This window comes from Cicer arietinum, chromosome 7, assembly GCF_000331145.2.
Source record: "Cicer arietinum cultivar CDC Frontier isolate Library 1 chromosome 7, Cicar.CDCFrontier_v2.0, whole genome shotgun sequence".
In the NCBI taxonomy this organism is placed as follows: domain Eukaryota; kingdom Viridiplantae; phylum Streptophyta; class Magnoliopsida; order Fabales; family Fabaceae; genus Cicer; species Cicer arietinum.
Window position 1 is genome coordinate 16,573,705 of NC_021166.2, and position 26,262 is coordinate 16,599,966.

The 26,262-nt window shown below is 30.6% G+C and overlaps 4 protein-coding genes and 1 pseudogene across 4 annotated transcripts; 2 read left to right on the forward strand and 3 right to left on the reverse strand.

The window, feature by feature from the left end:
* Positions 1–4,692: 4,692 nt before the first annotated feature.
* LOC101511074 (ammonium transporter 2 member 3) lies at positions 4,693–7,157 on the reverse strand. The gene is made up of 3 exons (XM_027337171.2): positions 6,446–7,157; positions 6,026–6,311; positions 4,693–5,372 (listed from the first exon to the last, which is right to left on the reverse strand). Exons 1-3 carry the CDS (start codon positions 7,055–7,057, stop codon positions 4,813–4,815), a joined length of 1,458 nt encoding a protein of 485 aa, XP_027192972.1. The 5' UTR covers positions 7,058–7,157; the 3' UTR covers positions 4,693–4,812.
* A 7,042-nt stretch (positions 7,158–14,199) lies between these two features.
* On the reverse strand, positions 14,200–15,113 carry LOC101507643 (protein IQ-DOMAIN 7). The gene is made up of 2 exons (XM_004509351.4): positions 14,827–15,113; positions 14,200–14,743 (listed from the first exon to the last, which is right to left on the reverse strand). Exons 1-2 carry the CDS (start codon positions 15,088–15,090, stop codon positions 14,561–14,563), a joined length of 447 nt encoding a protein of 148 aa, XP_004509408.3. The 5' UTR covers positions 15,091–15,113; the 3' UTR covers positions 14,200–14,560.
* Positions 15,114–17,263: 2,150 nt separating this feature from the next.
* LOC101507966 (UPF0548 protein At2g17695) lies at positions 17,264–19,969 on the forward strand. The gene is made up of 5 exons (XM_004509353.3): positions 17,264–17,527; positions 17,691–17,752; positions 18,057–18,233; positions 18,891–19,089; positions 19,597–19,969. Exons 2-5 carry the CDS (start codon positions 17,694–17,696, stop codon positions 19,783–19,785), a joined length of 624 nt encoding a protein of 207 aa, XP_004509410.1. The 5' UTR covers positions 17,264–17,527; positions 17,691–17,693; the 3' UTR covers positions 19,786–19,969.
* Positions 19,970–20,586: 617 nt separating this feature from the next.
* LOC101511383 (F-box protein SKIP23-like) lies at positions 20,587–22,539 on the reverse strand (annotated as a pseudogene).
* Positions 22,540–23,842: 1,303 nt separating this feature from the next.
* Positions 23,843–26,211, forward strand: LOC101508501 (putative F-box protein At1g65770). The gene is made up of 2 exons (XM_004509354.4): positions 23,843–25,210; positions 25,811–26,211. The coding sequence occupies exon 1, from the start codon at positions 23,996–23,998 to the stop codon at positions 25,178–25,180; it is 1,185 nt and encodes a 394-aa protein (XP_004509411.1). The 5' UTR covers positions 23,843–23,995; the 3' UTR covers positions 25,181–25,210; positions 25,811–26,211.
* The last annotated feature ends 51 nt before the right edge of the window (positions 26,212–26,262 follow it).

Below are 26,262 nucleotides of genomic sequence, written 5' to 3' on the forward strand. Positions count from 1 at the left end.
TCATCCTCCACTAGTGAAACTCCCTCACCACCTCAAACACTAACTAAAAGAGTTCCAATTCCCACCCATAAAATTCTTGCAAAGGACAAAGGAAAAGCTCCTGCACCTATTCCGGATAAGACCAAGAAAAGAAAGGAACCTCCTACTGAAAAATTGTTGGCTGATGCAATGAAAGAGGTTGCTCAAAAGAAAAAGAAGCAAGTCATTCCTTCACCCCCAGCAAAGAAGAAAACCGCATCTTCACCGCCTGCTAAGAAGGTCACTGCTCCAACAAAAGAAAAGGAACTTCAATCATTCATCTCACCTGATTTTATAAAGAGAAAAATCCATGAAGCTAGGACAATGGATTTTCCCTATTTTGACAGTGTAGAGTTCACGTTTCAGAATCATCTTCGATTCCACGGTCTTCAAAACTTTCTTTCATCTACGCTTGATTGTTATCCTAAGCTAATCAGAGAGTTCTACTCGTCCTTCAAATTAACAGAAGAAGGCTTCACTACTCAGGTCAAAGGCAAGAAGATTACTATGACTTTTGACGACTTCTCTACATTATCAGGATTGCCTTTCTATGGCAAATCCATTGATGGTAGTTCTGAGGCTGATACTGCTGACCAAGGATGGGAAGAGACAATGGATAGACACACAGCAGTCAAAGACCTGATGGTTGATGGGTTTGTTGAATCGGTTTCACTACCCATTGGTCAAATGAAGGTCCAGCATCGTATGTTGATGTATGCTTTGACACGCATGTTAGTGCCCAGATCCGGAAACCACGCAGTAGTTCAAAAGTTGGACATACTACTGCTGTGGGGGTTGTCAAAGGAATTAAGGATGAGTTGGACATGGATAGTGCTCCGGCATATGTTGGAAGCTTCGCAGACGAAACTCATGCTACCGTATCCGCAACTGATCACTAAGATTCTCAAACGTTTTAAGGTGTCCTTGGTTAATGAAGAAACTGTCAAGTCCACCCTAGTTTTTGGAGAATCAATTGTGAATCAGATGCAATTGAAAAAGGTACAAGGTATTTGGATGAGATCACAACCTGCAGCTGAACCGGCACAGCCTCCACCTCCACCTCCTTCTCAACCAGAAACTGTCTCTGCTCCTCCTGCTTATGTTGATAAAATCTTGGAATTCATTGAAGCTCAGATGGCCCATAATGCTCAAGTGTTGGAATTTCAGTCCAGAGTGGAAGCACGTCTAAGGACTATGCAAGCCTCCTTGACTGCAGTTGTTCAATCTGTGGATGAGATTCAGACACACCTTGGCATCAAGCTCTCATTTGAAGATGTGGCAGACATCGGACGTCAAGCAGCTGAGGAACCTAACCTAGATCCCTTAGTTAACACTGAGACTCACGAAGAGGAGACACCTGCTGAGGGTAATACAGCGGTCTCAGCCCCTTCCCTAGATGATAGTGAGCCCCAGCCTAGCTTAGGAGAATAGGTTCTTAGGATTCTTGCTGTTTTTGCCATGTCTTGCTGTATTCCAAGTGATTTTAATCAATGAATATGACAGTTTATTCCTTATCTATGCATTCATGTGATATGTTCATAACTTGCTTTGATTGTGTTGACAGTTTTTCTTTCACAAGTTAAATAGTTTCAAACCCAATGCTTATGTTCTGTAACATAGGGGGAGAAATTATTTTTCTGCCTTTTTGTCTTCAATGACAAAGGGGGAGAACAATTATAACTTGATGAACTGCTTATGCTTATATATTGTTTTGATTTTTTTTCTGATATTGTCAATACATGCTCTAAAAATTGTTAATTAATGTATGTTGTATTAATATGATCTGATCTGATATGTTCTGATACATGCTCTGCTCTGATCTGATCATTCAACAATAATTTTATAATGCAATTAAATGTTAATCTGAAACTGCTCAAGTTACAATTTGGTTGAATTGTCAATTATGCCAAAAAGGGGGAGATTGTTGGATTTTGATCCTTTGATTCCTAATTTTGACATAATTAATAATTCAACAATGTTCTTACAATGCATGATAAATCTAATGTTTGAATTGAGCAAGATTTCAGGAACCATAATCAAATCCTACACACTTGGATCAAATAGCTTGGAACACAAGAAATCAACAAAAGTTGAATTCTGAATATGTAAATCGATTGGGAAATCGATTTCATAACAAGGGTGTAAGGAAATCTTAAGTGTTTGTGAAATGCAATCGATTAGGCAATCGATTAGATCAATTAAAAATGAAAAATGCACAAGTCAGTAGCCTCTGATTTGGAGAAAATCGATTGGTAAATCGATTGAACATTTCACAAATCAAACCTGATGGTAACACATCGATTGGTAAATCGATTGAATGAGTCACAGTGGCACTCCAGTGCTGAGGGAATCGATTGGCAAATCGATTGATAAAATATCATTTGAAAAATGACCTCACCTGTGACAAATACAATCGATTGGACAATCAATTGTTAACACTTTCAATTTTGATTAAGTTTGGTTGCAATCGATTGGGAAATCGATTGAACTAAACACCAGGTAAAAACTTTTCAGGAACATGCCACCAAATCGATTGACAAGTCGATTGATGTCAAATAGCTGAGTCTCTGTTTTGAAACCAATCGATTGGCAAATCGATTGATATTAAAACTGAATCACTATTTTGAATCACATCGATTGACAAGTCGATTGATAACAAGTAGCTGAGCCACTGTTTTGAAAATAATCGATTGGCAAATCGATTGATATTAAAACTGAGTCACTATTTTTTGAATCACATCGATTGACAAATCGATTGACATCAAAAACCTGAGCCACTGTTTTGAAAACAATCGATTGGCAAATCGATTGAAATAAACTTGTTGAAAACACAGTGAACTCAGAAGTTTGGCAAATCGATTGAGTAATCGATTGATATTAGTTTTATTAAAACAGTTTCCCAGAAATCGATTAGGCAATCGATTTATACAGGTCTGGACATGTTCTGATGAAAAGTGTTGTTTTAAAGAATCGATTGGTAAATCGATTAGCTTGTATAGTTTCAAGATTAAAGAAAACCAAGATCGCGATAATCGATTGGCAAATCGATTTAGCTCATTTTATAACTTTACAAAATCGATTGGGAAATCGATTTCGTAGTTGGTTTTTCAGAAACTATATAAGATGTCTTTCAATCTTTATTCTAACAACTTCTTAGAACTTTAACACAACATTTTCATAACTTTCATAATTTCTCACAACGCTCTTAGCTGTTCATAACAACAAACTAACAACTTCATAATTGTGATTACAGATCTCAATACAGTTTGTTGACAATCTAAGAGAAATGATAATGTGCTCAAGAACAATCCATGAATATCCAGATTTGTGAAGAGCAACATTCATAAAGATTGAAGACCCTTTTGTTTTACAATCTTTATTCTTTCTGTAATCAAACTTTGAACGAAATAGAACGCAAGAAAAGCCAGCTCGAAACTGGTGGCTACTTTCTTGGTTGAGAGGATTCAACAAGAAAGAGTCGCACTTTGATTCTGTGATAGGCTGCTGAGTGTCTTCAAGGATCAGAGGGTATTCAATAGGAAAGATATAATTAGAGATTGATAGGTTTCAGGGAGGAAACTGGAAAATCTTTGTAATTGATTCTTTCTATTGAAGGAGAAGAAAATCTGAAATCCGATTGGATTTTCAGGACTGGACGTAGGTTGTTGTGGAACAACCGAACCAGGATAAATCTCTGTGTCTTCTTCTCTAACTCTCTCTCTTTAATTTTCTATATTGCTAACGTTGCATGCCTCAAAATTTAATTTCCGCTGTGCGCTTGATACTGATTAATTTGGTAACGAAAAACTGATATATTTTCTTTATTGCGAGGTCACTGATACCAACAGAATTAATGTTAAGATCTAATTTACTGTTATCACTTTGCACTATTAAGTTTGATCATGTTCTCTAATTAATGATAAGATCTAATTCAAACAACACAATGCGTCACCTAGTGAAACTACTTTACAAGTAGAAGAAGTTAAACACACTGATTATACTTTTTAGTCTTTATAAAATTTAATATTTTCAATTTTAGTCTTTTCAATATTTATCATTCTTTATTTGATGTTGTTAGAGATAAAAATATGAGTTTATTTAAAAATTTAAGTTATGAATTTGATGAAATTGCATTACATTGAGGATGATAATTAATTTTATGGGTTTTGTTTGAAATCTTTTATGAATTTTTTGAAATTTTGTAAAAAATAAAGATAACATTGTTGACATTTTAAAACATAAAAGATCAAATTGTCGCTTAAAACTAAAATAAATGACCAAATCGAAAAAAAATAATAAATAACTAAAACATTAACTGAAATTAAGTTAATGACCACGAGTGGTATTTAACCTATTTTTTTTATAAAAAAGAGTATATGGGAGTATACTACTATAATATGTTTTAGGATTTTCATACTTGCTACAATAAGGATATGTCGGTTTCTTGATTGTCTTAGTTTGGTGTGCTTTAGAAAAAATATTACAGCTCTAATGTTTCTAAAGTTTGCTATTATTAGATCTATAGTTGAGTACCTACTTTTGGTTGTGCTTGAAGCAGCAAAGAAACTTCATCTTAATGAGTTTGTTAAGGTTGTCAAAAGTTCATCATTTAATCAAACACTTAATATATAACATCACATAGATTAGAACAAAAGTGTTTGGACACATCTTGACCCAAAATATGAAATATTTGATATATGCTTCTTCTCTAACTTTTATGTTACTGGTCACACATTTCTATCAAATATATATAGGATATATTATTCACACTTGATACTCAAACAATAGCAACAATTATTCCACATTTTTATCGATAGGAGGAATTGAATGTCTTTGGCGAGAGATGGAAGGAATTGTTGAAGTTATTTGTACATGAAGAGAGAGTCGCATTTTTTCTCCATCACCCCATAAAACATAAGCTTCTTCACCATGAATAGCATCATCACCAACCTCAAGGTCTTGTTCTTGCATCCTAAGATCCATAATGTGACTTACAAGAATACAAATGAGGCTTGTGACAACAACATTCCAAAGAGTAATAAAAGTTGCTCCTAGTAATTGGTACAATATTTGCCTAATTCCATGGCCCATATTTCCATCAAAATAGCTATAGAATAAGCCAGGCCCATAAGGCATTTCAGGCCCATAGAGTATCCTTAAAAGTTTGGGCTTGGCAAACACACCGGAAAGGATTCCTCCAAGAATACCAGCTACGGCATGAGTGTGAAAGACTCCTAATGTATCATCCACACTTTGAAAGAATGGAGATTTTTTATGTAACACCATCATTGTGTACCATGGAATTGAACCAGACAAAGCTCCCATCAATATTGCTGCCCATGGATCCACCAACCCTTTTCACATACACAGATCAAATATCATTTTTGAATGTCACTTTATAAATACCATTTAAAAATTAAATATTCAACTACCATTTTAGCAGTGATTAATTTTCGTCGATTTTTTTTTTATCAATCAGATTTTCTTAATCTGTAAAAGTTAGAGATCATTCTCTAACCATTTTTTTTTAACTTGTTTGAATCAATCTTACCACTCAAACTAATCACACAATGTTGATTTTAAAAAGTTTTTTATATGTAGCTATAATAATGTTAGCATCGTTTAATAAAAAAGACTTAAGATATTAATTTTGACTCACCTTAAATTTATGTTGAATATAGAATAATACACTTCAACTTATAATTTTCTTAAATTCATTTGAATAAGAAGTTTTCACAAACAAATCATAACCCCAACTATGGTATAGACAACTATTTCGATTATGTGTGGTTTGCCGTTATTTTTGTCTATCTTAATATGAAAACAAAATGCATTTATGTGTTAACTACTATGAAGCATAAATATTAACACTAATAATGATTACGACACTGATATATTTGACACCAATAATAATTTTAAAAAATTAATTAATTTAATATAATCAATATATCGGTATCGTCAACAAAGATTAACTATTTAACGTGTGGCTTATGTGAGGTTTAATTACCTGCACCTGGAGTGATGCAAACGAGGCCAGTGATCATTCCTTGAACAGAACCAATGAGTGAGCCCTTATGGTATACAACCATATCTAGTGCAAGCCAAACAAGTAGGCTTGTGGCAGTGCATAGATGTGTATTGAAGATTGCCAATGAAGTGATCTCTCCAACTTGGAATGGTGCTCCACCATTAAAACCTGTCCAACCCATCCATAAGAACCCTGCACCTCCAAGCATGTGTGCTATGTTATTTGGTGGAAAATTTTGCCTATCTTCTGAACTTCTTGGACCCACCTACCATTCATCAACATTATTAATTAGATGTTTTTGTCCATGTAAGTAGACGTGGACTTAATAATTAAAAAACATTAGTATAAAAGTGGGTATACTTCAAAGCATAAAAATAATTAAAAAAAAAATGAAATTACCCAATAAGCAGCTGTGAAACCAGCAACGCCAGATGATAGATGAATTACAAAGCCACCAGCATAATCAATTATTATAGTTTGAAGAAAGCCATTCCCCCATATAGTAAAAGCCCCAATAGTGTAAGAAAATGTAAGCCACATAGGAACAAACAACATCCATGCATAAAAATTCATTCTCCCAAGTAAAGACCCTGCAAGCAACACAACAGTAATTGCAGCAAAAGCAAATTGATAGTAAACAAAGTCAGCCATTGGTAGATAATAATTTGTTGATGCTTTTGCAAGTAGAATTTTTTGTGTCAATGCAAAATTGGGCTTTCCAACAAAGGGTAGAAGTTTTGTCCCAAATGCCATTTCATGGGCCCATAAAACCCAACAAACTAACACGGCAGCAAATGCATATAGGGCCATGAAAGCTGAATTCACGGCCCATTTTTTCTTAACCATGCTGCCGTACAGTATTACAAGCCCAGGAACAGTTTGAAGGCCCACTAATGTTGCTGCTGTTAGTTGCCATGCATTGTCGGCTTTGTTGTTCCAATCGGGTGATGATTCGGTTGGTAAAACTGAATCTAGAAAAGGGGAAACATATTCAGAAGAATTAAAATTCATAATGAAATTACAATCACTAAGTTTTGGGCAAAATTTTCTAGTTGGTTGGGTGCTGTTTGGATTATATAGTGTAATTAATTTTGGACATAGTTCTAAAGGTATCTTTGGAATAATCACCTCAAGCTGTGGTTTCTTGTTGTGGTGGCTTGGACATTGTTTGATGACGCAATAAGATTCAATTGAAAATATTATTATTATTATTATTATTATTATTATTATTATTATTATTATTATTATTATTTTTATTATAAGATTTAACTTACACGTACGTCTATCTCATTAATAAATTAAATTATTAAATATATTTAATTTTTATTAAAATTATTTCTAAAATCATTCACATCAATAGTTATAATATATAAAGGGTATAAAACTTTTTATTTTGAATACCTAGTAATTAAATACATTATATTACGATTAATGGTCGAAACTCGTGATTCCCTAGTCCACCTCATAGAATTTTAGTTTTTGTAACATGTGATTGAGACAAGACTTAGCAATTCATTTATGATGATGAGATATTGTGACGGGCTTAGTTCTAATCGACATATATCTTAATAAAATTATGATGTTTCAACTTTGAATCAATTTGTGAAAAACTAAAAGTAAATTTTTATTTAAACGAGCTTTCAATTAATCAATTAATTATAGAGTTTTTTTAGTCCAACTACTTAATTAATCAATTAATTAATCAAGCAAACTAGTATTGGCTTAAAGTTAATTGATGAGCCGATTACTAATTTCTGCATACATTTCAGAATATTAATCGGTTAGAGCAAGCCAAATCAATGTTTGTTGCAACTAACAATACATTTTTTAATATCCTTTATATGATTGGTTAAAATTCACATAGATTTCATTGAATTATTTCACTGAATTATGTGAGTTTCGTATAAATTTAATGAGATTCATGTAAATTTTAATAAATCAAATATTATATTAAAAATTATTTGTTCAAGAGTATTTTGCTGGTATTATTCTACTTTATATTCATGGGTTTTATATGTTCATAATAGTGACATAATCATAACTATAATTTGGCTTGGTGGAGGAATCAGAGTAGAAGATTCTGATGTGAATCAAGTCTAGCGTTGTGGGTGACTTACATTTGAGCGCGAGATTGTTGGACCTCAAATGTAAATGGTTAGTCCTACATCGACTGGGAATGGAGAAAATATTTCTCACTAAATTATGTGAGTCTCATATGAATTTGATGAGATTCATATAAATTTTAATAAATCAAATATTATACTAAAAATTATTTGTTCAAGAGTATTTTGTTGGTATTATTCTACTTTATATTCATGGGTTTTATATGTTCATAATAGTGACATAATCATAACTATAATTTGGCTTGGCGGGGGAATCAGAGTGGAAGATTTTAATGTGAATCAAGTCTAGCGTTGTGGGTGACTTACATTTGAGCGCGAGATTGTTGGAATTCAAGGGTAAATGGTTAGTCCTACATCGACTGGGAATGGATAAAATATTTCTCACTAAATTATGTGAGTCTCATATGAATTTGATGAGATTCATATAAATTTTAATAAATCAAATATTATATTAAAAATTATTTGTTCAAGAGTATTTTGTTGGTATTATTCTACTTTATATTCATGGGTTTTATATGTTCATAATAGTGACATAATCATAACTATAATTTGGCTTGGCGGGGGAATCAGAGTGGAAGATTTTAATGTGAATCAAGTCTAGCGTTGTGGGTGACTTACATTTGAGCGCGAGATTGTTGGAATTCAAGGGTAAATGGTTAGTCCTACATCGACTGGGAATGGATAAAATATTTCTCACTAAATTATGTGAGTCTCATATGAATTTGATGAGATTCATATAAATTTTAATAAATCAAATATTATACTAAAAATTATTTGTTCAAGAGTATTTTGTTGGTATTATTCTACTTTATATTCATGGGTTTTATATGTTCATAATAGTGACATAATCATAACTATAATTTGGCTTGGCGGGGGAATCAGAGTGGAAGATTTTAATGTGAATCAAGTCTAGCGTTGTGGGTGACTTACATTTGAGCGCGAGATTGTTGGAATTCAAGGGTAAATGGTTAGTCCTACATCGACTGGGAATGGATAAAATATTTCTCACTAAATTATGTGAGTCTCATATGAATTTGATGAGATTCATATAAATTTTAATAAATCAAATATTATATTAAAAATTATTTGTTCAAGAGTATTTTGTTGGTATTATTCTACTTTATATTCATGGGTTTTATATGTTCATAATAGTGACATAATCATAACTATAATTTGGCTTGGTGGGGGAATCAGAGTGGAAGATTCTGATGTGAATCAAGTCTAGTGTTGTGGGTGACTTACATTTGAGTGCGAGATTGTTGGAACTCAAGTGTAAATGGTTAGTCCTACATCGATTGAGAATGGAGAAAATGTTGGATATATAAGAGACGTGACCCATTGCATTATGGTTTTGGATTGAGATGTAGTGTCAAAGTCACTCAGAAATCTAGGAGTTTAACTCATTGATGATGTCGTGCTCCCATTGACTCCCCAATAGTGGTATCAGAGCCGTGCATCATAATGTGAATCAAGTCTAGTTTTATGGGTGACTCACACTTGAAGGGAAGATTGTTGAAATTAAAGTGTGAGTGATTAGTCTCATGTCGACTAAGAATGAATGAAATGCTACACATATACCTAATGTTTTAAGATTTTGAGTTGAGATAATATCAAAGTCTTTTAGAAATCCAGAGAAGGAAATTAAAGAGAGATTTATTTTTTTCGTTACTATTTTTTTTTCTCCTTTCTAGTAGTGATAGAAAATAATTGATGTAATATTTGATAAAAGAGAATGTCAAAATAAATAAACCAAACATAAATGTTATATATTTTTTTAATTGACACAAATATCTTCATCTACAATATTGATCTACATTTACTGTGGATAAAAATGGAAATAATTCAAAAAATGATGTTCCAACATTTTCTTCTCATTAATGAGGAGAAAGAATTTTGATGGACCCCACACTTTTTAACATCTCTCTCACATTTCTTTTCTACCAAACAAGAGAAGTTTCTTCTCTCTCCAATTTATCTCAAAACAAGTACACTATAAGAAACACAAACTAACGTTGATATTGATCAACTAACTAAAATGACTTATTCTATATATATTAGACATTTTAAAAAGAAAGTGTGCTATTATCAAATATTTTATTTTTTGGTTTTAAAAACCTAGTTTTGAATCTCAAATACTAGATTCAAATAAATAAGATATTATATATTTAAACCTATACTCCGACATATATAGTATTCTCGCATCTTTTACCATCTAAAATACATTTAAACAATAAATTGAAGATTTATCTTGTCATAGATATTTTTTGGGTGAAGAATTGTCATAGATATTATGAACTATTATTAATGGATCCCATAAATACCATATCAACCAAACCACAAAGTAGTATATTGAAGCATGGGCGCATGTAAAACAAGAGTTCACATTGTGACAGAGATACTGCTTTGCTATATTGAGCAAACATAAAAAAATATTTAATCCAAACAATTACTTTTTCAAGTCAACCCCCACACCCAGGCCCTCACTTACATTTAATCCATACTCACTCTCTCCCATGTTGTACAATGTTTTAGGAAAATCAATTCTGTACAAATTTAATTATTGTTTTATATATTTTTTTCAAATATACTTTTATCTATTTTTTTAAATATTAATATTAATAAAGGATTAAAAAAATTTATTTAAATGAGAGTGAGAGATAAATGATCATAATTGTATATTACACCAACACTTTTTCACAAAATCCACAATATAGTTTTTTGTTTTTATTTTTTCATTTAAAATAAGTTTGTTCACAATGAAATAGAGGGAATAGTGAGCCAAATGGTTTTGAAAGTTACAAAAGAGAGTTTAATGGGTACCATACCTAAATATTAATGTTGCAGCCTGTTTATTTCAGAGGGAGATTCCCTCATTCAATAAGATGCTCTTTCTGATTTATCCAACACAGCAAGTATCGCCATCATGGCCGCTCTTCACTTAATTACAGTTCTGTCCTTCACATTTCAAACAAAGAAAAAGGGTTAAGACTTTTTTTTGTGAGTTTGAGTCAGACATATTCTACATATGTATTTAGTTATGCAGTAACAAAAATAAATTTTGAATTATTTAATTTTATAAAATTAAATTTTAGAATTGTATATTAAATTATTTATTTTTGAATATTTTTCTATAATTAAAATTTATTAATTGAATAATAAAAAATAGTAGAAAATTAAATTTAATGTAAAAAACTATAAATCATACATTCAAGTCAGAAATAATATTTTTAGAGACAATCAATATCACTCAAACATAAAAAAATCAATTTTATATATTTAAATTTAATATTATATTGGTCGGACAACAAAACATACATTAAAGCATATTTGGAGTTGAGTTTCGAAGAAAAAAAGAGGTGAAGATTTAATTTTCATTTTTAGATTAAAAATTATATTTTTTTTCTAAAATTAATTAATAGAGTAATTGAAATATTATATATATATATATATATATAATTATCTATCATGTAAATTTTATATATAAAAACAATTTAAGATAAATAGACTATATTTCAGTTCAAAATAAGATCTATCATATAATTCTTTTAAATTTTATAAAATATCAAATATATGTATGTTAAGATATTGACTTAATCCTTCAAAATCTTCTCCCAAGTAAAAATAAAATGTAATGTAAGATAAAAATGTTAAGACTCAAAAGGGCATGGCATTGTAAGTTGAAAAGGAAAAGAAAAAAAAAACAAAAAGGTGGGAAAGGAGGGAGAATTACGGTTTTAAATGCTATGTCCCAGCTTTATGCTTTGGTAGTCGAGGTTTTAAATGCTATGTTCAGATTCAAAGTCACTCTTGTGAAATCTTAAATACTACATTTCATCCAAGACATTCTCATTATACTCACACTTACACTCTCTTCTTCCTTTGTGCTTCTCTTTTCTTCTCTTCATGTATATGAATGAAGTAGTTATTGTGATATTGGCCTGGTTCACTCAGACCAAGTGATCACTAAGATATACTATTGTTTTTGTGTGTCGATTTTGTGTTTGATTGAGCCGTGCCAATATCTTAATACTATTTCATCTTAATTTGCTACTAGGAGAAGCTCAAACACAAAGGTTTTGTTTCTCTATTTGTTTTTAGTTTTACTTTCACTTTTTGAATTGCCATATATACTTGTTAATATGTCATAGTCTTTTGGTCATTTGTGTGTGAATAAGTGAAACAAATCAAATATTTGGAAGGTTGACGATCATATAGAATACAAAATTAATCCTTTTGAAATTTTTTTTATGGAAGGAAGGGGCTATGCCCCAAAACACAACAAGCAAACAAGAAAAAACTAAAAGGCCTTAGAAAAAGTAATATCACCACTCCTATCAACCAAAGAGGTAAAGGAGATAAAATCAAGAATTACATTAATTTCTTGTATTTGAGAAAAAAAAATGTTGATTTACGATTGGATATATTTTTTTAATTAGAAAAAAAAAAGTAAGAAAGTTGATCTAAATTTAGTTTGAAGCCTCGTTTTGATTTCTCAAATTGTAAAATATTGTTAGACTCCTTTATTTGTTTTTTCTAAAAAGAGAACAAAATAAAAAAATATTATATATATTATTGATCATTTTAATTACATGTTATTTTTTAGTATTATATCCCAAAGTTCAACATCTAGAACTGAACAGAAATTCAAATTAGTATATAATTCAAAAATGAATGTTTTTTTAGTCAAGATTCTCTCAATTTATCTTCTTTATTATTATAATTTGGAAGGACGTTGAGTTGTATAAAAATACATGAATCCACCTAATATCACGTTATTATATTTTATATTTTCAAAATTTTGATGATAAAAAAAATGATAAATGAAGATAATTCCTACTCGTTTTTTCCATGGAAACCCCAAGGATCACTCCACTGATAACTATTCCATTTTTCACTCTCCAAATTGTGTTCTACATAAGCGTCCGTGGCGCCCACAAAAAGTACCTCCAAAATAGAACACAAACCTCAATTAGCTTAAAGCTAATTGTGTTCATAAAATCTTCATATTAAGTTTTGAAAGAAAAATAAATAAATTTCAATCATTTTAGATATTATTGAATTGAGTATTCATCGAATATATTATTGAATTGAGTCGTTTATTAGGTCGTTTTATTTAAAACGTCTCGTAGTTCCGTATAAAATTGTGTAAGTAGACTATGAACTACGACGTCTCTAAGATAAAATAACTTAGTTACAAATTGTATTGATATTTCATTGCACTATAGAAACCACTCTAGAATTATATGGTAGGTACTAAGACCACTCGAATTTTGACGAAAAATAATTTTAAAAAAATGATAAAAAAAAACGGGAGAAGTGGCTCATAATTTGCATCTATCAGAAAAGGGAGAAGAAAGAAAAATCATTAATGCATCGAGTTTTTAGTGTGTTTTATGAAGTGAATGAAGTCATTTGTTTATAAAGGAAATTCACAATAGGTATGCACAAATTGCATGAAGCGGTTTCAACCAAATCGTCTAAGGAAACACAAATGAATTAATAGAACCGGTGAAACAAGTAGATTATTAGAACAACACGATCGTGGAGGGTTCCTTATATAGAAAAATGTGGAGAAAACACATTAAAAAAAATAAAATATTAATTTTTAAGCTTTTAAAAATAACACACCACATACTTCAAACTCAATCAAATCGTTCGGACGATAGGACACACCTGTGGTGGTCGATTTGAACGTGTTCTCTTCCGTTCAAAAAATTGGATAATTTTAAGACACACCCCAAATTTTCTATCTATACTTTATACACACAAACACTCTGTAAAATCTCTCTTATATAGAACTACAATTAATAAATGAATCAATTAATTTATAAAAGTGTTAGCCTTACATTTTTATAACCGGCTCAACTTTTGTAAGAATTTGAACGCACATCTTCACACCCAAAATTATACATCTAGAGTGTAACTCGGAAGCAATGACTTAATAATAAATGATTCGATAAATCTTGATCTAAAAGATCAAAGATAAGAAGATTTATCTCATACGAAAAAAAAAAGCTTGAGAACTCGATATAAATGAAATTAAATTATTTAGAATGTTTCATATTGAATAATTATAAAAGATACAAAAACAATCAATACACATGTTCTATTAATAAAACACATTTCAAACTTAACAAAAAATTAACTAAATCTAACCAACACACAAACCAAATTTAACCAACAAATTAATCTAATCTTAGCCGTTAGGTTACAAATGCTCATATACATAAAATTTAAAAACACATTGATATTTTTTTACTCAACTTATGTTTCATTTAAATACTTATAAAAAAATAGATAAATAAAACTCCTCACAGTGTAGATTGAAAATTCTCATAGGTGTGTTTTCATTCTCTTTCAATTTGACACTCGACTTGTTTCTAAACAAACACTAATTATAACTATGATCAAAACTAGTAGTACCAAGTAATTGCCTTGCACGAACCCTGACTTGTAAGCGAACAAGTGCGTTCATACATTGCATTGCTATACGCGATTGTCTCCTCACACACACCCCACGAACTAACGCTTGTAGCTTCACAAGGCTTTTCAATGCCCTATGTGCTCTTCTTGCCTGTGTTCATTCAATATTATTTATTCATTAAAAAAAAGTTAAAAAATTTACTATACAAATTATTAATAATAATTAGTACATACGAGATGAGCCCTGAAATAAGCTTGAATCTTAATTGCCGCAAAGTGTTCCTTGGTGAATATGTTTGATGAATAATTAATAGCTTGTAATGGCAAACTTATCCTCAAGTCTTCGCTAACGGTGGTTACTTGGTTTTCAAGTATGGCTTGTTCGCTTTGATTTGTGCAAACACTTGTACGAGGAGGGAGTGTTATTATGTCTTTATTGGAAGAATATCTTAAGAATTTTTTACGAACAATTCTCAACCATTTCTTGGATACGCCCATTTTGTTTACTTTAGTTTTATATAATGCCATGTTATTGATTTATAAATGTTGTGTTTGTAAGGCGTAGCTAGCTTGCTAGCATTGGGATGAAGTCGCGTAAAGAAAAATTATAGTTTGTTAGTGGGCGACATGTTTGGCTCTCAAATACAACAACGTGGCGAGATGATTTTGCTTTCTCAATGCTCCACTCTCATCTAGGACTCTTCAATAAAATAAACTTAATTTTCTTAACCAAGTTGATTTAAATTTGATATTTCTTATTTTCTTTATAGTTAAAGTGTGTCGAGCTCTCTGTGTTTGAAACTAATATGATTTCTTCCGATAATATTTATTCGGTGTACTTTGGTTTGCGGAAGTCAAAACATGATTCTTGACATTCAACCAATGTTGGATGCTTGTCTTCAACTCCAATGAAAATAAAGATTGTCTAAAGATGAAGTGAAGGCATTCAAGGAGGAATGCTTACTGACAACTACTTTCTCTTAAGTCTTTTGGAGAATTTGTTGTTTTTACATGTTATAAAAAATTATGATTTTTAAAGTGTATTTATTATTTAAATTATTTTTATATTTTTATTTAAAATGTTATTTTTTTTAATATTATTAATGAATATTGAATGTTTTACAATTTCCAACAAAAATATATATGTACAAATAATTAAAAAAAAATTAAACAAATAATTAATACATTAATTTTATTATTTTTTGTTATTTTCTCTTAGAGATTCGAGATAGTAATAAGTAGCGGCCATTATAGTCATTTCATCAAGCTGATACCTTTTCAAACAATAATATCCATGTTTGACCCAAGCTGCAGGAGTACATAAAAATAACACAATCATATTACTAACACTTGCAACAAAGGATTATAACTTATATTGTAGCTTTTTTCCAAAGGAAGCACTTCCAAAAAATTTCAAAAGCCTACCGAAAAGTTTGGAAATAGTTTTTAACCAACAATAACGCGTAGCCTCAGATAGAACATTTTTAATTGACTCATTGTTCCAAACGTAAATATGCTTTGTATTAAAAGTTCCAAATATTAAATTATTTATAATTTAATTTAGTTTGGATGATTCTTAAAAAAAAAAATTAATTTGATGTATTTTAATGTATTTAAAATTGGATCAATTTTTTTCGTTTATTTTAAATTACAATTATAAAAATTATTTTATTATTACTATTACAAAATCACAAACAAATAAATTTTATGTATTTTTAAAATTGAAAAGCTTTATAATTTTGAATGGACTAAAATTGTGAAATTTTTGTATGTATATTTCCTTTTTTTAAAAAAAAATTAATAAATATACCATAAAATTTATTTATTAAAATATCCTAATTGTTTTTACCTTTAAGAGTTGCGTACCCACTATGCGACCACCTAAAAGATTTTTTTTTTGTGTGTGTGTAAAAGCCTTCTACAGCAGAAATTTAAAAGGTTATATAGATGATAGCCTCTTGGATATGCCACATTCTACACTATAAAAATAATCATCTTTTATGTGGTCGCAGAGCGGAGATATGATCTTCTTAAAGTTAAAAAAAGTATGACATTTTAATATGTAAATTTTAATTTATGGTATATTGATTAAACTTTTTTTAAAAATGGAATATATATTTAGAATTGAAAAGCTTTACAATTTTGAATGAAATTAAAAACAAAGTTTTAACATTTATTAAGAATTAAAAAGTTATTTAACTCTGTATGTTATATGCAAATGATAAAACTATACTTATAAAAAAAATCTAAATTTATTATAAAAATTATGTTTATTTTAAAATCTAAATTAATCTAAAAATTATATTTATTTTAAAAATTATATTTTTAATTTCAATAAATTTTTAATTTACTAGTTTATATAAAATAGCAAATCTACTCTTATGATAAAATCATAGTTACTTTAATTAAATTATTAAACTCAAGTAGTTAATGAAAAATTCTTATAAAAAATATATGGTTAAAAAAATAGTCATATTTAAAATTAATTATTAATATTTTATTTTTTAATTTAATATAAAATTTTATTTTTTTAATTTATAATTCTATTTTATAAAGTTTTAATTAAATCTTTGTTTTCAACTTTTATATTTTAAATTATATTTTATAAGAATTATTAAGTAATTTTTTTTTCTAATTCAATTTATATTTAGAATACAAATTTTAACAAGATACGCCTCATAGGAAAAGTTCAGAATTTTCCCAATTTCAGAATTTTCCCAAATTTATATCTTGCTTGCATTCTCTAGTTTACCCCAGATTTTTTTAGACAGAATTTTTACCAGATTTTGGTTTTGGCATAAAATTTTCCCCGAAATTCTGAAAGTGCACTTCGGTATAAACGTTAATAATTAATATGGTTCACTATGGTTCAGTTCAGTAGAATCATCACCGACACACACTGCCATAGCATAATCGTTGCCAAACGCAACAACTGGTATATCTCCCAAACACTATTTTCAAAGCATAATTATAATGTTCCATTTTCAATACCTTATCTTTTTTTTCTTATTCCTTTTTTTACTTTCTATTATCTTCTATCGTTATTTTCCTTCTTGTCATTATAAAACCTATGACGTGTTTGTGAAAATGCTCAACAGAGAATGGTTTTCTTAACCTGGGTTCGCCCCACTACCCAAGACCAAAAGAATTGCCTAAACAAGTAAGTATCACATGATTCAACATTTGGTGAGGAAATTGGAAGTTTTAGAACCCATTTCAAATTGCAATATTTTCTATAGATCGACTTATTTGTGCTTATCTGATAACATAAACACTTATGAGACTCTTTGAGAGAGCTTATGAAAACAATTTATGACATGTTTATAAGACTGTTTGACTTTATTTTATATTTTATTTTAAAAATAACTTATACATAAGTATTTATATGATAAGTGTTTATGCTATAAGAGTTTAATTAAACTGTTTAACCAAACAATTTCTTTGATTCATACCTTATTTACTAGGTCGGGTACTTTCAATTATGACGATAAATATAAAGGAGTTACTGCTAAGTCCTTGTCTTCCCTTAAAGAGGATAAAGGGTTCTCCAAAGATGGTTTTTTACTCAATAATGCACGAGTTTTGGTCGGTACTGGTATTGATACTTTTGAAAAGGGTAAGAGTGCTCTCCAAAGTTGGAGGTATGTCTATCCATCATTGCATACCAAATTGATTTTCAGGTCATAAAAGAAAGATTTAATTGATATACATTGTGACAGTAAAAATGATATACACATAGCATCGAATCATATGTCATTGTTATGCCAGTTTGCTATTTTAGTTTCTAAAATATCTCCACAATTATTTTATGGTGAGATGAGATTGTATGAATGAATAATGTATAAGACTTTTTTACACCGGTAGTGCATACCAGTTAAACTCGTAAATATATGTTTATGCATCACTACTTTATTAGAAATGTAATTAGTTACTAGTTTGTTAGTGCTTAGTTACTAGTTAGTTACTCTTTTACTCTTTGATATATGTGATAAGTGATAAAATAGATTGATGTAATTACACTTTTTACTCATTCAATTCAATCAAATACAAATTACACTTTTCTACCAATCCTCTCCTCTCCTCCTTTGGGGAAAACCTTTGAGGCTATATAGCAAAAAATGTGTATTCAGAATTGGTTTAGTTTGAAGTTTATCTTGATTCTATGCTATTAACATTTAAGAGTTGATTGATGTACCTTTGTTTTCTCACTTAGAAAACAAACTCATTTTAGAGAGTTTTTCCTCTCTTTGTTTTAATCTGTGTGTATAGATAGAGTTTTATGGGAAAATTCTTTGCAGGCATTTTGGATTGAATTGGGCCTTTGTTGATCCAAAAACACCAGTTCGACAAGGAGCAAAGTTTTGTGTTTGTGTCAAGGAGTTCCTTCCATGGCTTATGATGCCACTTCAGGTTGTGTATGTAAATGAAACTAAAACTGCCAAAAACCGTGTTACTTCCTTTGGTTTTGGAGGTGGAACTCTTCAGGGTCACTTACTGGTTACTGTCTTTTCTCTCATCTTGCTGATTTTGTTTTACTCTTCTCTTTATTGTGTCTGGTTGAAATTTGAAGGTATCCCACAAATCAATGAGTTTGACTGTGCCAACAAACAACCATGTGGAATTAGTGCTCACATCTGTCACGTTTTATTTTGCAGTCATTCACTATACTTATTTCTTACTGGTGATTTTCTGTGCGAGAAAGCAAAGAAAACTCCATCATAGTCCTTACTTCTTAATGACCACTGTTTCTTTCTTCAATTTGTTTGTCACATGCTTTTTTATCATGCATTTAGGAGGTTCTTTTGGTAATTTAGCATGAAAAACTACTCAAATATGGTGAAACAGATAAGAGGGGCTACATGCTAATATGTCTGTCTTTGTGTAAATGATTTCTGAGTTTGTCTTACTTTTAATTAGTATCTTGTACTTGACCTTTTTGCAAGCAAAGCTATTGAAAAACATTGAACTCTGATAAGTTCAAATTTGTTATCATTTTGACAACAGGCAGGAGAAGAACGCTTTTCAATTGAGATTGATGAGAACAATCAAGTTTGGTATGAAATACTTTCTTTTTCAAAGCCTGCCCACATTTTATCATTTGTTGGGTACCCTTATGTGATGCTTAGGCAAAAATACTTTGCTCAAGAATCTGCCAAGGTAATGATGAAACATATCAGTTCATCAAAATCCTAATGTAAATATATTACATTATTTGCAATCACAGGAGATTTGAAAATCTCTAATTTTCCTTTGGTCCCTCATTTTAAATGAACATTCTGCTTCCTTTTCCCTTTTGTAAATTTTTTCTCCAAACTGTTCCATCATTAAACTGTGTTTCTATGCTGTTTTGATACCTATGGAGTGGATTCTTAATCTCCGTGCCATGTTTAACTTTGTTGGTAAGAGTAAGATACATTAGTTTTGTTTGAAATCACGATTAAACAGGTGACTTGATGTGAAAAATGAAGCAATTAGAATGAAACAACAAGATGACATACTTTGCATTAGAATGAAAAGAAAATAATCTGAAAGCATCTGCAATTTTTAATACTACACCAATCATTTCAGTGAATAGTGGTGCTATATTTTCACAATAGACTAACGAATTACTGGCGATTTGTACCTCAATTGTTTCTATCAAAGATGTCACTTCTGGAGTATCATTTAGGTGGACGAGGATGAATTGGCAAGCGTCTAGATGATACCTAAAGCTGTTTTGACATATTCCAATTAGAAATTCTAGAAACAATATTTTAATTCAGGAAAACCATTATCAAGTAATGATCTAGCAGTATAGAATAATAATTTTATGTATTGACATACATTCAACTGATCACGAATCAAGTCAGAAACAAGGTAGACTGCATCGAGAGGATATGCAGAAGATGCCATGATGATAGGGTTTAACTCAAACTGCATAATTTAATCTCATTTATGCTTATAGTGGAATAACAATCACTAAAAACTAAACAGCAATCATAATCATTTTTTACAAATCAAGACCAACTCTCCCTTTTTTACGCCAAATAGTATTGTGTCTGCATTCTGCACTTCTTCAGGCAGAGGCGTTCTTCTTCATATAGAAGCTCTTAACTAATTGCATCCTCTAACTTCTCAGCCAAGGTGGTTGAATCCACAATTCTTTGTCAATGCAAGGATCAAAGTAAGGTCTAGAGAATCTGTGATTGTCCAAGTTCACCGTGAAGTAGATGCAGTTCCCATTTTATCCAGTTAATGCTTTAGCTGAAACAGGTAAGTTCCAACTATGTTCCAAAAATGCAGGCTCTGTCACCCAAGTTGTTCACATCAACCCATGCTCCACACTCTTCATCAAACTTATAAACTTTAAAACCACCCACAGCAGCATCTTTATCAAGTGCTAGTCCAAAATATTCCATTCTATTTGGTTCACTTTCTTAGTATCTATCAACAACATGAAGACTCCACACGACTCCACCAAATGCTTCTTATTCCCAAAACAACACAAGGGAGGTGAAAACTGTATCAACTTCAAGGAAGAGACATTAACTCTTGAAATGGCTTCCCACTTGTCAACAACATAAAACTGACCCTTGAACACCATAACATCATCATAGTAGAAATTATTGTCATGCACAAGTGTCCATTTCTCATCCCCATGTTTCATGAATCCCAGTTTTCCCTCTTGGAAGACACAACAAGCCATGCAATTGTCAAACATCAATCCAAGGAGAGTTAGGATAGAACACAGCTTTGCTCTCAACATTGGGGAATCTCTTAAGGTTTAGAATGGTATACAATTTGCATAGCTCGATGACCCAATAGTCCAATAAGTTCCATAGCATTTTGATTCTTTAAGCATAACCAGCCACCCTTTGGAAGAAAGCACCAAAGGTGCCAAAATGGAGTTGGAGCTTCCATCAATTGGTTCAATAAGATAAATGGTAGCTTATTTGTTGTGAGTGTTTATGGAGTTATAGATGAGGTGAGTTTCAAAGGAAAAGAAGGAGAATTTGAAAGAGAGGAAGGGATGGAAGAACACCACGACACACAAACACTTTGAAATCTAAGGACATCTATGTGATTCTCAAGAGATTTTCCAATGTTAGACCATATCTCTCTGGGGAGTATATACCAGTTTACATTCTCATCTATGGCTTAAAAGTTCAAAAACTTGTGCTTTGGTGTTTGGTCTCAATAGGCCTCTTTATTGAAAATAACTTCTTTTATCACCTCCAAATTTTCTCACAAGCCTCTAAATTTTGTCTGGATTGGCTAATCCTGATGTATATTTTACACGTCTAGATTAGTCAATTCGAATGTGTGTATTTTTGTGTATTTGAGAACAGTCAGGGTGAATGAAGAAACACCCTTATTGAAAGGGTAGTTGGATGAGTCCAATTCAAATGTGACAACCGATTAAAATAAACAAACACCTATAAACTTACAAGGTTACTTAGAACACATAATAATTTATTACTTAATTAAGTATACCAATGTCCCTTGCATGATATATAAAACAATATGAAGTTTACAATAACATTTAAATGCACTCGACTACTATACATATTATTATATGAGGGACGTGAATATAATGGGCTTTAAAGTAAGGGCTTAGGTACCATTTATTTTTATGACCCAATAATTCTAGAATTAATAGAAATAATTGTACGACAAATAAAAGTTATGATAATGCTTGCATTAAGATATCTTGATTGAACTAGTACTTGTTGACGAGGATATTGAAGATGATGGAATATATATAATATATATATATATATATTCTGAATTGTGCTAAATTATGTTCTTTGATTTTCAATTGAAATATAAATAATTTAGCGGTATCTAAATGACATCGCAAGAGTAATTGCGACCACAATATTTTATCGCAATATCAATTTTTGCAGCATAATTGCAACCACAATTTAAAACCATCAAATGTGACATCATATTAGCTACTTCATTCATTCTTATTTATAAAAAAAAGTAAATTAATAAAAATTGATGTATTTGTTTTAAATTTGGACTAAATTTATCAATTTTTGTTGACCCACTTTTGTTTATTAACAAGAACAGATAGAGTACCAAATTTGGGTAGTTAAAACAAATAGTACCTTGACAAGAAGAATGATATAATTCCTCACTATAAAATATATGGTCGACTATTTAAAAATTAGACAACAACATTAGTCCGTGAAATTCACATGATAAATATATTTTTTCATACTTTGGAGGAGATCACACCATATATTGTTAGAATAAAGTATTTCAATAATACTAAATAAAATTTATCTTTACAATCAATCATTTATGATACTTGATGTGCTAGTTCTTGATCTTTATAAATAGCTTCCTTAACATGATTGAGAGGAAGATCAATAATATATTCACGATAATTTAAATTTTCTACATTAATAGTAACAGTATAGATTAGTTTAGAACCGATTATTTCTCACTCAATTTTGTTTTATTGATCACATCTTTCCTCCAAATTCAATATATTCAAAGATTCTTATTTTTGAGACAACAACTGCCAAGTTATTTAAAGATATTGAATCTACGGAAGAGACATGATCCAAAATCAAGAACAAAAAACAATATCATATAGTCCAATCAAGTCAAACGGACAACAAAATACTAATTATTCATTCCAAGCACACATGACCTTTGGATCAAACTATATTCCTCAAAATCAAATATATAAACTCAAGCAAATTTTTTAACATAAATTTAAAGTGCGAGGATAGTACTTCATTATAAGGTAGAAAATTCCTTCAAAATCAAATAGCACTTCTAAATGAACTTACGTTTACATCTCTCCAAAGACACGCGAGTCAACATTTATATAAAATTTGTACAACTACAAATATTTAATGGATCTTTCACCCAATGTTTATTCAATAAAAACTAACATAAATAAAATAAAATATTAGTGATAGGATCTTCTAAATGCAGCATACTATAAGATATTGTGAGAATATTTGATGTGTTGGGACGGGAGCACAAACCAACAATATCCCTCTTTTTTACATTTAAAAAAAAATTGTTAATGGAAGATATAGAAAGAATTTGGTAAAATTAATATGAGGCTAGGAATATTTTGGGCATCATAGTTAGATAATTTGGGTCATAGGGTGTATATCTATGATGTAGAAGGGTGTAAGTAGCAAAAATCTTACTTTATTATTCAGGGAAGAGTATTATATTATTACTCAGAAGACTTTTCAAGTCAGTTCCTAGAAAAAGTTTCCTTCGCAGAAACAACCTAAGATGGAAATTCCACCAACAAGATCTAAAAAACTTCTCAGTCTTGTGACTTGTTTTCTCAGTCACCTTCTTGTAAATTCATAGCTATTTTGTAACTTGAATTTTTCCAACACCCCTTTGAACAAAGAGTCCTATATATAGAGATTATAAACCAAACATGAAAACCAGAATCAACACACACAGATCTTTGAACTCAGAAACCATGGATGAGAAAGCAGATTGGTCTCAACTCCCCATAGAGCTATGGCCCATCATAGGAAAATATCTTGACAGTCACATAGATATCATCAGATTTCGCAGTGTATGTAAATCACATCGTTCTTCCATTCCTCCTTGTCTTCCAAATTCTCCTTCTTTTCCTCTACAAATACCTCACCCTATCTACAACAACACAAACACCTTCCTCAATCAATCTACCATTTATCTCATTGAACCAACTGATGCAAGTTCCAACTCCAATTTAGCACCTTTAACACCATCTTCTAACAAAGGGTGGTTGATTAAGGTGGAAGAATCAAAGAATCAACCTTTGAGTTTGTTGAGTCCTATCTCCGACCGCAAATTATCATACCCTTTAAGCTACAGCACTTCTGTGATGCTATGGAACTTGTTAGATTATAGGGTCATTGAACTATGCAAATCCTATACAATTCAAAAGACTACACGTTTTTCAAGTTCTGTTAGCAAAGTTGTGTTCTTTCCTAACTCTCCTTGGATTGATGTTGAAGATTGTGTAGCTTGTTGCATCTTTCAAGAGGGTAAACTAGGATTCATGAAACATGGTGATGAAAAATGGAAACTTGTGGATGACAAGAATTTCTACTATGATGATGTTATTGTGTTCAAGGGTCAAATTTATGTTACTGATAAATGGGGAACTATTTCATGGGTTGATATAACTTGTTTAAGGTTGATACAATTTTCACCTCCTTTGTGTGGTTTTGGAAACAAGAAACATTTGGTGGAGTCATGTGGATGTCTTTATGTTGTTGATAGGTACTTTGAAAGTGAAAGCATGAGAGGGAACTATGGTGGACGACGACACGATCGAGACGCTGTTGTGGAATGTTTTAAAGTTTATAAGTTGGATGAAGAATGGGGAACTTGGGTTGATGTCAAAAATCTGAGAGATAGAGCTTTCATTTTGGGAAATAGTTGTAACTTTTCTGTTTCAGCTGAAGAATTAATTGGATATCAAAGGAATTGCATCTACTTTAGGGATACTTTTGATGTTCGTATGTATGATTTGGATGATCATAGAATCGTTACCATTGATTTTAATCCTTGCATTGACAAGAATTTGTTGTCTCAGCCACCTTGGTTGAGATGTCAGAGGACATAACATAACAAGTCTAATAACTTAGTTTCAAAGGTACACTTGCATTTCTCTTCCAATCTCTTTTTCTGTCTTGTGGTGTTCATCTTATTATATGAGCATAACTTACCTAGGTGATTGTCTATGATTTTTTAGATGCAAAAATAATGAGTTTATTCAATCAAAGCATAGAGAATACTAGCTATTGCCAATTGAATAGTTTATGAACAGTTGTCTTATTTGAACAACTAAAATTTTTGTTTGACAATTTTTGCAGCAACATCTAAATGGTTGATGTAGTTCAATTGAGTGTTAATAGATATACTAAATATCATAACTCATTAACCATTGATTAAACTTCACTATCCATGAATTTAGACGTCATTAACCACAACTCTAAGGTGTTTAGATTTAACAGTAGTTGAACAATCAAAATTATGATTAACCACCGTGTCCATATTCGTGATTAATGAAGTTATATTAGTGACCGATGATGAGTTTTGAAATCTGTATATTCATTAACTATCTTTCAAACGTAATTAACCTCATAGTTAAACTGCGGATGTCATGAAAATTGTCTCAATTTGATTCTACAAAAATCATTTCTCATTTATGAATCTTCTATCAATATTGATATGTGCTTTGTCATTTCAACAGTTAAAAACGGTCAATTCAAATAAGAACAACTTCCCCTTAAAGAAGTGTAGAATGAAGAGTGATGTGTCTATTTGGCATAAAAATGGAGCTATCTTGATATGTAAAACATTATTTGGCTTGCTGATTAATTTTTAGTTCATTTACTAAATGATTAGTATCACAAGCTAGTTGAGATGAAAAGCTTCTTGACTCACCGGATCACGCTGCAAGAATGAAGAATTTATCAGTTATCTTATCTTTGTTCCACCACTACTTGTAGTATATATTGAGATTAAAATAAAGTATGTAATTTGAGGATGGAAAGCTATGTGAGAATTTATTGTCAATGCATGTAATTTTTGTATTATAATAGTGCTGGAATAATATTGCAAATAAATGTATATCTTTCACCACATTAGTAATTTTACATGTTATATAATCAGAACTTCAAAGCAATTTCCATATAAATGATG